At 44.9% G+C, this 13,754-nt stretch overlaps 1 protein-coding gene across 1 annotated transcript in view; it reads left to right on the top strand.

Moving 5' to 3' along the window:
* Window positions 1-1,232: 1,232 nt before the first annotated feature.
* Window positions 1,233-13,754, top strand: part of TBC1D8B (TBC1 domain family member 8B) — a 167,827-nt gene continuing 155,305 nt past the window's right edge. Inside the window, exons 1-2 of the mRNA XM_073599294.1 lie at window positions 1,233-1,424; window positions 11,854-11,964. Of these exons, the coding sequence (XP_073455395.1) occupies window positions 1,298-1,424; window positions 11,854-11,964 (238 nt within the window). The 5' untranslated portion in view covers window positions 1,233-1,297. The remainder of the gene's footprint in view (window positions 1,425-11,853; window positions 11,965-13,754) is intronic.

The following is a 13,754-nucleotide window of genomic DNA, read 5'->3' as shown; positions in this document are numbered from 1 at the left end:
ACACCTGACTGTCCCAGCAGTCACACTGAGCCTTATTCCCCGCACACACAATCGGAAATTCCGCCAGCAAAAGTCCGATATGAGCTTTTGGTCAGAAATTCCGACCGTGTGTATGCCAGCAAAAGATTGAGAGCAGGTTCTCTATTTTCCCTCGAAAAAAGTTCCTATTGGAAATTCTGTTCGTCTGCATGCAATTTCGACACGCAAAAAAATGACGCATGCTCGGAAACAATTCGACGCATGCTCAGAAGCATTGAACTTCATTTTCTCGGCTTGTCGTAGTGTTGTTCTTGACGGTCGAAAGTTCAGAGAACTTTTGTGTGACCGTGTGTATGCAAGAAATAGAAAAAGAATTTCCGATCGTGTGTACGAGACATTACCATACGTCCATACCTGACAACATTTTGAGATGGGAATGAGGGACACCTGCTAACAAACTTATGTAGGCATAAGACACGCCCCCTACCACACCTATTTAAAGGACAATTAACGGCACAGTTAACGGCCCCCAGTGGTGTAGTGGATAGCACTTTTGTCTAGCAGTAAGAAGGGTCGCTGGTTCGAATCCCAACCACAACACTACCTGCCTGGAGTTTGCATGTTCTCCCTGTGCCTGCGTGGGTTTCCTCCGGGTACTCCGGTTTCCTCCCACACTCCAAAGACATGCTGGTAGGTTAATTGGATCCTGTCTAAATTGTCCCTAGTATGTATGAATATGAGTTAGGGACCTTAGATTGTAAGCTCCTTGAGGGTAGGGACAGATGTGAATGTACAATGTATATGTAAAGCGCTGCGTAAATTGACGGCGCTATATAAGTAACTGAAATAAATAAAAAAATTTAAAAAAATTAACCACCCCCCCAAAAAAAAGTTAATTAAATCCACAAGTGCTTTTTTTTTTACCACTACTATGCCTTTATATTGGCTTTTAAAATGTATAAATGCAGTAAGAACGGATTAGCACTGGGAAACACTTTTTGAAAGATAAAAAGTGCTTTTTATACACAACTATATAGATCAGGCCAAAATGAGGGACAAATGAGGAGGACAGAGAGACATTGCAAATCAGGGACATTCCCTCGAAATCAGGGACAGTTGGGAGCTGTGTACGTCTTTGGTGGTGTTCCTTGCCCCGCCCCCTCCCGCACGGCCCCGCCCCCTGGCTCCCACACGGATCCATGCACTTCCTCGGCTCGCTGACAGTTCTAGGCGGACGGTCACGTGGCACGGCGATGCCCGGGTCACATGACCGTGACGTCATGTGTTGGAAGTAGTCGCTACGTACAGTACAGGCAAGATGTGGCTGAGACCGGAGGAGGTTCTGGTGAAGAACGCCTGGAAGCTGTGGGTGACCGAGACCTCCAACCCGTACTTCGTGCTGCAGAGGAGACGGGGCTACGGGGAGGACGGAGGGGGGCTCACAGGTACTCCATCTCCACATCTGGCGGGCTGGGCGACCGGCTGCTGACGTGGTGACTGAGCTGAGCACATCTGTCATTACCGCCCATTGGAAGTTGGTTTCCAGCAGACAGCTGACTGGCCATCATATAGTCCTCATTGTATTGATGTATGAGTGTGTATTACACGAGCCGTGCTCTGGTATGACTGCTCCTGTGGGGGAGGGATGGGGACTGATATTACACCCTCCCCATCCCCCCATCCTTCTGGTTACCTGGATGTCCTGCCGAGTCACTCACCCACAACCACTATGAGGATTGGGGGGCTCCACTCACAGTCACCGATCAGCCAGAACTTTATGACAAAGCTGAGATGCAAATACCCAAAGGAACATATGTTGTGTGCTCAGCAATACAAATGTTGTATAAAGGGAACACAATGAAGTGGTAGTAGACCTGCGGCAGGCGATCCGCAGTTTAATGGAAATATTTGATCAGTCCATAACTGTCAGTTTTGTGGCTGCACAGAGAGAACACAACACAGGTGGCAATGAAGTGTCAGTAAATCGCATGAAGGGGATCAGCAGAACAAAGTGACTATTAATCACTCAGAAAATGTCAGTTTGTGTCTGAATGGAACCACACTTACAAAACCCGGGAGTGATTGTAAATGATCACCTTGTAAAACAACCCAGTCAGTTTAAAATAGAAATGAAAGGCAAAACATTTTTGTATAGATTTAAAAAGTCATTATTAAATACCCCCCATTTTTTTTTTTTTTTTTTTAGAAATGATCACATTCTCTCTGTTCTCAGCTTCATAAGAGCTGGGGGGAAGAGAAGCAGCACACTGAGCGTCCCAGTAAATGGCTGTGCAGCAGGGACGTGTTGATCATTGGAGGAGAGCATACTGACTTCTCAGCATTGCTAGAGAACTGACCACAATGTGCTCTCTTGCTTAGTGTGGTCAGTTTTTACTAGGAAAGCAAAGGGGCTGGCAGAACACCAGGGATTTAACATAAAGGAAGCAATACAAAGAGAACAGGATACATTATCATACAAGTACATGGCACAGCAGACACATATCAGGAATATGAAGTGTTGGGGTAACAACAAGGGAAGAGAAGGTTACACTGCAATTCACAGCTTCTGCAAAGCAGATCTGGGAAGGATCCAAAGCAGCTTGGAAAGGAAAACAGGGTGACCAGAGCCCTGAATTATTAAAACATAACAAAGTTTATTTGTAAACATATCATCACATCAAGGCAAAGAAGCAGTATCTTCCAGAGTAGAAGAGTATTTCCATACAGTACGAGGGGGTTGATTTATTAAAACAGGAGAGTGAAAAACCTGGTGAAGCTGTGCATGGTAGCCAATCCGCTTCTAACTTCAACTTGTTCAGTTAAAGCGGAGTTCAACCCAAAAGGGGAAGCTCCGCTTATTTGCTTCCTCTGCTGCCACATTTGACACCTTTCAAGGGGGAGGAGGGGGTACCTGTTTTTGACAGGTTCCTGGCCCCAGTTTGGCCCCCCTCCTCCTTCCCCCTGCTGCCAGGCTATTCATAAAGCGCGATGAGCTTCGTGCATGCGCAGTAGGGGCTTCACAGACGATTTTCTTTACAAGGAATGGCAGCGGCAGCACCCGAGAGCTGATTGAAAAAATGGGCTGGGGGGCTGACTTCGCTGGATCCCTGGACAGGTAAGTGTCCTAATATTAAAAGTCAGCCCCTACAGTATTTGTAGCTGACTTAATTTTTTGGTGGAGCTCTGCTTTAAGCTTTGACAAAAAAAAAAAAAACTGGAAGCTGATTGGTTTCTATGTAGATCTGCACCACATTTTTCACTCTCCAGTTTTAGTAAATAAACCCCATTGTGAGCAGACAGAGAGACACTGGCGCTGTCCACGTCCCCATCTCAGTGCTGACAGCCTCCTTCTTGCTCTGGGATTGTAACTGAGATCGGGATGTGGGCAGGCACAATGTTTCGGAGGACCCGCCTCCTTTGACACGTGTCCCCTGGAAGGAAATTAACCGACTTTTAAACCAGCAGATGACAGAGGGATTCCTGATTCACTGTTTCAATAATCCCTCTGTCATCTGCTGGTTTAAATGCTGGTTCATTTCCTTCTTGGGCAGGTGAGCAGCAAAGGTAGCGGAGGAGGGTGAAACTGTTGTAATGCTTTGTCAAAACTATGCTGTGGGGTTTAAAGGATTAAAACAGGTGGTCAAGATGCACTTTAGTGACTCCAAACCACTTGAAGAGTGTTTCAATGTGGATGGCTCTTCAGGTGTAAATGGGGCCTTAATGTTTTTATAGCACAGGTGTGAAAAGGGTTAAAAAAACAGATATGACAGAGTCTGTTGCCGGAAGGGCTTGTAAATACTTAATAGACTGTAGTTTTAGTCGCTGAGTGTTAACAGCTTTCGTGGCTGTGTGTTACAGCAGGACTGAAGTAAACACAATTGCTAGTATGTTGTGTTGCTTTTCATTTTATTTTTTTTTGAGTAGAAGAAGCTTTATATATATATATATATATATCCCACTTTCTCATAGCAATTTTTTTTTGGTGCATAGCCTGCAGTGCACATTCTCAGGCCACTCCCAGCAGCTGTAAGATACTGAAATTAAAGCTGAGTATCAGGATACTGAAGGGACCCGCATGTATAAGTAACAAATGGAGAAAAAGGAAGACATCAGATGCAAAATAAGAAGCTGCACAGATGGCAGTGGTGGTGACAGAAAGCATAGACCTGTCATCGCTTGAAGAGGATAAAGCAGTCACACTTGAACAGAGTGTTTTATGGTCATTATTAAGACTTTTATTTGAGAGTTTGTACAGGCATTTTTACATGATTAAGGCTTGAGCGTTTTTTCGTTTTTAGCCAATCGAAAACTACATACTAGGCAAGAAATCACACAAAAAACACACATTTTTGGGTACTCCCATTGACATCTTTTGGGGCCAAAAGGCTTGACTCATAAGAAGCTTATGTACCTTTTCAAGTGACAATCTTTGAGCGACACTACAGTCACGTGTGAACGCGCACCATTGGATAGAATGGAAATCCTGATATCGTGAGGTACTTCTGGTGAAGCTTTAAATTGCTTAAGTGTGAACAGGGCCCAGGAGGTTAGACTGCCAGTATTGCAAGTATGCTGTGCGCTATGACAAGCTGTAGTTGAATACACATACATGCGGCTGTAGATTGTTGGTGTTGTGTGGTCATTAATTGCTGCATAATATGATGGTTACTAAAGCTGACAGTTCTGTTGTTAGCAAAGCTAAAGATGTCTGGTATGGCTGCAACGCACACCTTTCATATCTATCCTAAATTTTTTTATTTTTGTTCAGTTCTGTCCCCTATGGGACAAAGCACATGTATTACTTTGTCCCAAGTTGCTAGGCGCTTTCTAACCCTAAGGCCCCTTTCACACTGGGGCAGTGGGGGGCGTCGGCGGTAAAACAGAGCTATTTTTAGCGCTGTTTTACCGCCGTTTTTGCGGCTGTATTCGGCCGCTAGCGGTGCGGTTTTAACCCCCGCTGGCAGCCGAAAAAGGGTTAAACCCGCTCGTACAGTGCGGCTATAGCCGAGCTGATTTCAATGGGAAGGAGCGGTTTAGGAGCGGTGAACACACCGCTCCTTCACTGCTCCAAAGATGCGGCTCACAGGACTTTTTTTACCGTCCTGCCAGCGCACCGCTTCAGTGTGAAAGCCCTCGGGCTTTCACACTGAACAAACAGCGGAGGCTGTTTAGGGGCGGTTTGCAGGCGGTATTTTTAGCGCAATAACATCTGCAAACCGCCCCAGTGTGAAAGGGGCCTAATTATGAGGTCCAAACTGCACCCCCTTCCCTCCTGCTGCAGCCCATCCATTAACAGACAGGAAGGTGGCAGCCGTTTCATGACAGGTCTGCTCTGAACACTTTGCAGAGACAAGCAGCGGCAAGTGGAATGCAGAGGGAGGGGGGATGTGTTGTCTTCTGCATTGCTCTTGCCTCAGTCTGCTTGTCTCTGGAAAGTGCTCAGAGCCGAGACAAGCTTTGGGAGTGGTGAGGAGAGCGCGCTATGTCAGCTATAATCATCAGCCGGACCGTGGGTTGAGAGACGCAGGCTTCCACATACATTTTGAATCTGTTGCAGTGCTGTGTGTTTACATATTGGTTGAATCTGGTGCAGATTGTAGCACCAATATATGAGTGCATATTTTATAACCTTTTTTTTAATAAATTAATGTTGTAGAATTATTATGCTATGTGGATTTTTGTTTTATATTTAACTGCATCACTTGCGCTATAAGAAAAGACAATGAGGGCCCATTCACATGTGGCGATTTGAAATTGAGAAATTGTGGGGAAAATTGCCACAATTCTGCTCTCAATTCCAAATTATGTGTCAATCGCAGCAAAGTGCATGTTTGGATGCCATTATATCAGTTGTCACGTGACAGGATCACATGGCAAACTACCTTTAAAAATCGTATGAAGTGTTGTATGAATTGGCTGGCCCTATGCGATATGCAGAATCACGTGACAATCGTACTTTAAAAGTCACGTATTGGGAACTATCCCCCCCCCCCCCACAGGTTATGTGAACAGGGCCTGCAGAGAGGAGAAAAGAGATACTGCAGCCATCTAGGAGAGTGTGTACATTTGTTTTTTGTGTAAACCCACGCTTCTTTTTTAACAATTGCAAACATTTTATGTTTCATTTAATTTGAGAAGATTGCTACTAATGTTGCAGCTGGACACATAACCATTTTACATACAAGAGAAACAATTTTTTAATGAATATTTGTGGGATGGAAGAGACTATTATATATGTATTTTTTTTTGGGTTTGGGAAATATCGTTTTTAAAGTGATACGAGTCTTTTTTTTTTTTTTTCTTTAAAAATAACAAACATGGCATACGTACTTGCTCTGTACAGTGGTTTTGCACAGAGCAGCCTGGATCCTCTTCTTGGGTCCCTCTTCGGTGCTCATGGCCTCTCCCCCCCTGTCGAGTGTCCCCCACAGCAAGCAGCTTGCTATGGGGGGCAGCTGAGCTGCAGCTCCGTGTGTCCATTCAGACACGGAGCCCCTGTTTGGCTCCACCCCTCTCTCCTGATTGGCTAACTTAATTTAATTGATAGCAGCGGGAGCCAATGGCACCGCTGCTGTGTATCAGTCAATCAGGAGGGAGAGTCCCAGACGGCCGAGACACAGCCTCAGGTAAATATTAAGGGGTGCTAGGTTGTCTGCTGCACGTAGAAAGCTTTTTATCTTAATACATAGAATGCTTTAAGATAAAAAAAAAACCTTCTGCCTTTAGAATCACTTTAAGGTTGCATGTTAAATGGATACTAAACAATATCCATATTCTCCCAAGACAATCCATACACATCCACTAAAAGTGGTTGAAAAGGCTTAAGGTGTTTTACCCTCATACATTCTATGCATGAAGGTAAAAAACCTTCTGCATTTAGCAGCCCCCCCTAATATTACATGAGCTCAATTGTCATCCAGCGATGTGCACAAGAGCATCAGGGTCTCTGCCTCCTCATTGGCTGAGACAGCAGCGGGAGCCATTAGTTCCCTCTACTGTCAATCACAGCCAGTGAGCCAATGAAGAGAGAGCCGGGACAGGGCTGAGCTGCACTATGTGTCTGAATGGACAGAGTGAGTCTGCTCTGGTGCCCCCATAGCAAGCTTCTTGCAGGAGGGAGGGGCTAGAAGTGCTGGTGGGGGACCCGAGAAGAGGAGGATCCGGGCTGCTCTGCACAAAACCAACTGCACAGAGCAGGTAAGTATAACATGTTTGTTACAGTATTTTAAAAGAAAAAACTAAGCCTTTAATATCCTTTTAATAGTCCTGTTATCTATTTTTCATGAACTAATTTCTTACTGTTTTCTGCCTCCATGAGCTCCTGAACCTTTCCTTTTTCCTTTTTCTTTAGTTTTTTGGAATGAGCAGTACATGTTAGTTGTGGTCATGTGTACTTCTCTATACACACACACTACAAATCTCATAGGCCATCTTAGAAGAGAGGGTGGCTACATTTCTACATACAGTAGGATCATGGAGAACAAACACAACCACCGTCTTAAAGTGTTTCTAAAGGCTGATGGTTTTTTTACCCTCATGCATTTTATGCATGAAGGTAAAAAAAACCCTTTTATGTGCAGCAGCCCCCCCCCCCCCATCTTACCTGAGCCCCCTCCAATCCAGCACTGTTCATGATAGCCTTGACTGTATAGGGACTCTCCCTCCTCATTAGCTGAGACAGCAGTGGGAGTCCATTGTCTCCTCCCTGTCAATCTCAGCCAGTGAGCCAACGAGGAGAGAGCGGTGGGCGAGGTTGGATGCATAGAGCAGCGGCTCGGGAGCGAGCACGCAGCGGTGCTCCCAGGGCAATTGGCTTTTTCTGGGGGCACTGCTTGAGATGGAGGAGCCAAGAGTGCCAGCGGGGGACCCAAAAATAAGAGGATCGGGGCTGTGTGCAAAACCATTGCACAGAGCAGATAAATATAAAATGTTATTTAGAAAAAAAAACAATGACGCTTTAATAATACTTTAACATTAAGTCAGATTAGAACAGTAACAACAAAGGAGATTTGAAGGAGGCTGAGAGCAACAGAAGGTACTTTGAGTTAAGAACACACACTTGAATATAGTTTTTTTTTTTTTTTCAGTGTCACTTATGGGAAAAAAAACACACACTCACCTGTCCCAGGATCCAGCGGTGTGCTCACCCCAGTCGGTCTTACCTGCTGTCTTCGGTCCCCGGCGTTGGCATCTTCACTATGGGCATCCGGCTCTGACAGCTTGCAGCTTCAAAGCTGGGTCCCCACTGCACACTGTGAATGGTGGATGCAGTCTTCTGGGACCTGTCAGTGTCCCAGGAGGCTGCAGGGAGGTGGGAGGGAGGAAAACTTCCATTCCCGAGCGCCGCGGTGCTCGGAATGGAAGTGAGATAAGTTTTTATTTTACTTATTTTATCTTTTATGTAAATTATGGTGGTATTGTACTTCACAAACTAGCATTCAAAAGTGAGAAAAATAAAGAAACAGCGTGAATTACTGTGAACATACAAAGATATTCATGATTGCATATGATTATGATTACTTTATCACAAAATATTGACAAGGGATGCTTGTAATAATTTCTCATCCCAGCCAACACATAGGGGTGTCTTTATTTCCATTGTAAGATGGGTGGGTGGTTCATGTTTAAAGTACAGGCTGGCATGTGTTGTGTCTACAGAGATACAGAAACAGTAGGGCTCTGGTGGTGTTTGGCAGGCATGAAAAGATGACGTGCCAGCTTTGCTATGGCATATTTTTTGTAATACAAATTTGACTAATTTGTATTAAATACCTCTCTGTTAGAGAAAACATTTCTTTGCTGTTGTTACAATGCCAGTGACATCGCTTAACTACTTTAAAAGATCTAGCTGTAAACATTGGCAAAGTAACTTTTTAAATTGCCGCACTTTGTAGTATTTCTCTCCGTGGTGGCTGGTGAAGTTTTAGGATGGGGGCGCCAGACCCCGTCCCTCCTTTTTGACCACTCCTGCTTCTCATAAGCCCCACCCCTTATAGAATGCACCCATTCCACCCCATGTTTTCCACTAGCTTCCACCCATAGTGTCAGGTGTATTTAGCTCTGCATCACAGGACAGAGTATACAGCCCCAGCATCACAGGACAGAGTATACAGCCCCAGCATCACAGGACGGAGTATACAGCCCCAGCATCACAGGACGGAGTATACAGCCCCAGCATCACAGGACGGAGTATACAGCCCCAGCATCACAGGACGGAGTATACAGCCCCAGCATCACAGGACGGAGTATACAGCCCCAGCATCACAGGACGGAGTATACAGCCCCAGCATCACAGGACGGAGTATACAGCCCCAGCATCACAGGACGGAGTATACAGCCCCAGCATCACAGGACGGAGTATACAGCCCCAGCATCACAGGACGGAGTATACAGCCCCAGCATCACAGGACGGAGTATACAGCCCCAGCATCACAGGACGGAGTATACAGCCCCAGCATCACAGGACGGAGTATACAGCCCCAGCATCACAGGACGGAGTATACAGCCCCAGCATCACAGGACGGAGTATACAGCCCCAGCATCACAGGACGGAGTATACAGCCCCAGCATCACAGGACGGAGTATACAGCCCCAGCATCACAGGACGGAGTATACAGCCCCAGCATCACAGGACGGAGTATACAGCCCCAGCATCACAGGACGGAGTATACAGCCCCAGCATCACAGGACGGAGTATACAGCCCCAGCATCACAGGACGGAGTATACAGCCCCAGCATCACAGGACGGAGTATACAGCCCCAGCATCACAGGACGGAGTATACAGCCCCAGCATCACAGGACGGAGTATACAGCCCCAGCATCACAGGACGGAGTATACAGCCCCAGCATCACAGGACGGAGTATACAGCCCCAGCATCACAGGACGGAGTATACAGCCCCAGCATCACAGGACGGAGTATACAGCCCCAGCATCACAGGACGGAGTATACAGCCCCAGCATCACAGGACGGAGTATACAGCCCCAGCACCACAGGACGGAGTATACAGCCCCAGCACCACAGGACGGAGTATACAGCCCCAGCACCACAGGACAGAGTATACAGCCCCAGCACCACAGGACAGAGTATACAGCCCCAGCACCACAGGACAGAGTATACAGCCCCAGCACCACAGGACAGAGTATACAGCCCCAGCACCACAGGACAGAGTATACAGCCCCAGCACCACAGGACAGAGTATACAGCCCCAGCACCACAGGACAGAGTATACAGCCCCAGCACCACAGGACAGAGTATACAGCCCCAGCACCACAGGACAGAGTATACAGCCCCAGCACCACAGGACAGAGTATACAGCCCCAGCACCACAGGACAGAGTATACAGCCCCAGCACCACAGGACAGAGTATACAGAATATTTGTTACAAAAGCAAAGAAAGAGTGATCTCCACCTTTAGTGTTTTAGTTACAATGTTGGCATTTGGCTGTTGGTTTATTTCATTTTTACAAGGATCTGTAATCCTTTGCTGTTGTAGGGATGTCAGTAACTGGTTTTCAAACTCTGTACAGACGTCTGAGAAAAGCCAAGTTACTTTGTGTTTTTCTGGGGGAGTGGAGTCTTTTTTTTTTTTTTTTTTTTTTTTTTAGCATGATCAAATTATATTGCTAATAGCAAAAGAAATCATCTCCTAGAGCAAATCATTAAAAAAATAAATAAATAAATAAAGCTGCATGCACAACGATCAGGCATATTTCCATGATTTCCAGGCAGTGCTGAGCTGAAAAGATATTTATATTGGGTTAAAGCGTGCCAGCCTTATCCTGCTTCTGCACTTTGCTATTGGTCAAGTCCTAATAGTGATGGGCTGATGATATGAATGTATCTTATGTCTGTGAGCACCAGTAGATTGTGCCACAAGTTTAAATACAATGTTCAAAGGGAACAATTATATATATTTTTTTAATACATTTTCTTTTTGTTAAAGTTTAGAATAAAATAATTTTATATATATTTTTTTTCAATCCAATAACACGAATGGCTCTAAATTTTTGAAGTGATTTACTGCTATACCATTAATTGAGTTATTGCGCTGCATACTAGTACATTGTGAAAGACTTACCTTAAAACAAAGCCCTCCATTGGCATGCTGTCACCGCTGCAGAATCTTCCATCTTTACCTGGTCTTCCTTCTGGGTTCGGGGACTCTGGCCTTCTGATTGGCCGAGCTGCGATGACAGCATGTGCGGGAGTCATGGCTGCAGCCCATAGCCTAGAAGGAACAGCACGAGTAGGCTGTTCCTTTGGAGCGCATGCGTTCGAGATGTCACCGGCTGCTGCTCGCTAGAATATCTCCTAAACCGTTCATGTTTAGAAGATATTCATTACTTACAGGTAAGCTTTATTATAATCTTACCTGTAGGTAAAAATAACAACAATAATAATAATAAAAAAGGTAAAGTAGGGACAATGTTCTTTTGGCCATAGTTTTTCTGTGAGTCACAGGGATTCACTTAGCTCTGCACTGCTGTGACTCGGAGTCAGCCAACAGCGGGCTTTAGAAGATACCTGGTCCAGGTTCTGCAGGGATCCCGACAATCATGTTGGCATCCACCCAGATTCCTGACCAGCAGCTGGCTCAGCCCTTCAGTGCGACGCTGAGAGCCTGAGCCAGCTGCTTCCACCACATACACAGGCTGACACTCCAGCACAGAGTGGATTGATGCTACATCCCCCTAGGTGATTATGTTTTTTTTTTTTTTTTTTTTTAAACCTGCACTTTTTCTTTTAAATATACATTTAGGCACACCCTTTCATGAAATAATGTTTATACTTGAAGAGGTTTTTAGTTTTCATCTTTTAACGTAGTTCTTGCTAGCTCTAAAAATTAATAGCTTGCTTTTTATTTTCACCTAGGTCTTCTTGTGGGAACTCTTGATGCAGTTTTAGATTCCACTGCTAAAGTAGCGCCATTCAGGATTCTTCACCAAACCCCTGACTCTCAGGTCTACTGGTCCATTGCTTGTGGTGAGTACATGTCCGCATCGTGTCAGGAAAGACGTATAAAAACTGCAATCGCTGACTTCCTTCTATAAAGGCTGATTTCCTGGCTGTCCTGTTGACCCCTGGCTAAATTACCCAGAGTCTTTTTCTCAAATATCTTGAGTCGGTGACCATGAATAAATTTGCAGTTGTGGGGTTTTCACTTCACTTGCTGCATGTTTGTTCCAGGTCAGTGACTTAAAATAAAGGGATTAGCAAGGAAAGATGTTATATATTTTTTTATGACAGGTTTCTTTTACTACTCTTCAGCACCCATAAAGTAAACTGAAGGTATTGGTGTGGTGATCTACAACAAAGTACCAGTTAGATTTTCTTTTTTTAAGTCTTTCTTAAAGAAGAATTAAACTCTCCTATTTACAGACAAGGAAGCTGCTATCTTAGTCTGTTTGATTTGCAGTTGCCACAGTGCTCTACACAATATCAGCTATGACACCAGCCATTTGATGGCTCGCCAGTTTGGTTGACAGCTGACATAAGCACAGTATCTGTAAGGTTTGGTTCACACCTATGCGTTTTGCAGTGCGTTTGCAGAAATACACCACAGCCTATTTAACATTTAGTTCTTATAGGTCACTCTCACATCTGTGCAGTTTCTACCAGTGTGTTTTTTGGAAAGGTGCAGGGACTTTTTAACTTTCAGCATGGTGCATTTTTGGCTCCATAGACTTAAATAGAATTACATCAAAAACGCATGAAAAATGCATGTTTACATATGTTTTTTGGTGTGTTTTCCTGCATGACAACAGACGCCTCCTCCTTGCAAAATGAACATATCCTAAAAGTGCAAAACATATTAAAAACTTGCCTTAAAATGGGCCTCAAAAGCACATCTTCCGCAGATGCATAGATGTGAACCTAGCCTTACAGTTATTATTCAGGGCATGCCTTAAATGTAACATTTTTGGTAAACAGGTAAAGTGGGTGTAAATAAGCCCTCACAATATACTCAGTGAAGTGACCATCTTCCGATGTTACACAGAGATGAAACAAATCCTCCTACATACGTTGTACCTGATAATCTGCAGTCATTTGTCCTGTACAGCCTTCAACACAAAGATCAGCAAAGATCTGGCTGGATCTCTGGGCAGCAGAAAGCGGGGATGGGGATCTGAATTCACACACTGTACAGCTCAGAGAGAAGAACTCTGAGCCTGACTGGAGGGAAGAGACACACCCCACCTCACTCTACAGAACAAGCATAGCTGTGAATATTAGTCACAGGCTGTGTACTGATGTTCTCCTGTCCTGACGCTTTTTTTCTCTTGGTGCCTGGAAAAGCTGTCAGAAGTGGCTTATGCCCATAACAGAAGAACAAGGCAACAGAGACAAATTAAACTCAGAGCTTTGTAGAGAGACAAGTACACAGCATAGAAGGATTTGCTTTGTTCATATTTCATTTCTAATGTTTATAACCAGGGCTGCTGTTGGAAACCACAGAGCCCCATACAGCCAACCTGACAGCCCCCCCCCAAAAAAAATACAGTTTACTAGGCTTCAGTTATGAATGAACACAGTGAGTGATCAGTACGGATCGCTCACTGTGTTCATTTAGGAAAGGCAGGGGCTGGTAAATATGACATATTTACCATACCTTTCCCTCACTCTCCACCCTGAAGGATACCATTGTATGCTTGCAACTGCCAGCTGGAAGGAGAGGAGAGAAGCCAGCAGCATTGTGGGGGTAAGGGGGCCTGGGGCGAAGTGTAAATGTATGGTGCACAGAGTGGGTAATCAGTGCGGCAGTGGGGCAATTA

The sequence above is a fragment of the Aquarana catesbeiana genome, linkage group LG09 (genome assembly GCF_042186555.1).
Source record: "Aquarana catesbeiana isolate 2022-GZ linkage group LG09, ASM4218655v1, whole genome shotgun sequence".
NCBI classification, from domain to species: Eukaryota; Metazoa; Chordata; class Amphibia; order Anura; family Ranidae; genus Aquarana; species Aquarana catesbeiana.
Note: the sequence above shows the minus strand (reverse complement) of the source record. Positions and strands in the feature narration are given on the sequence as shown.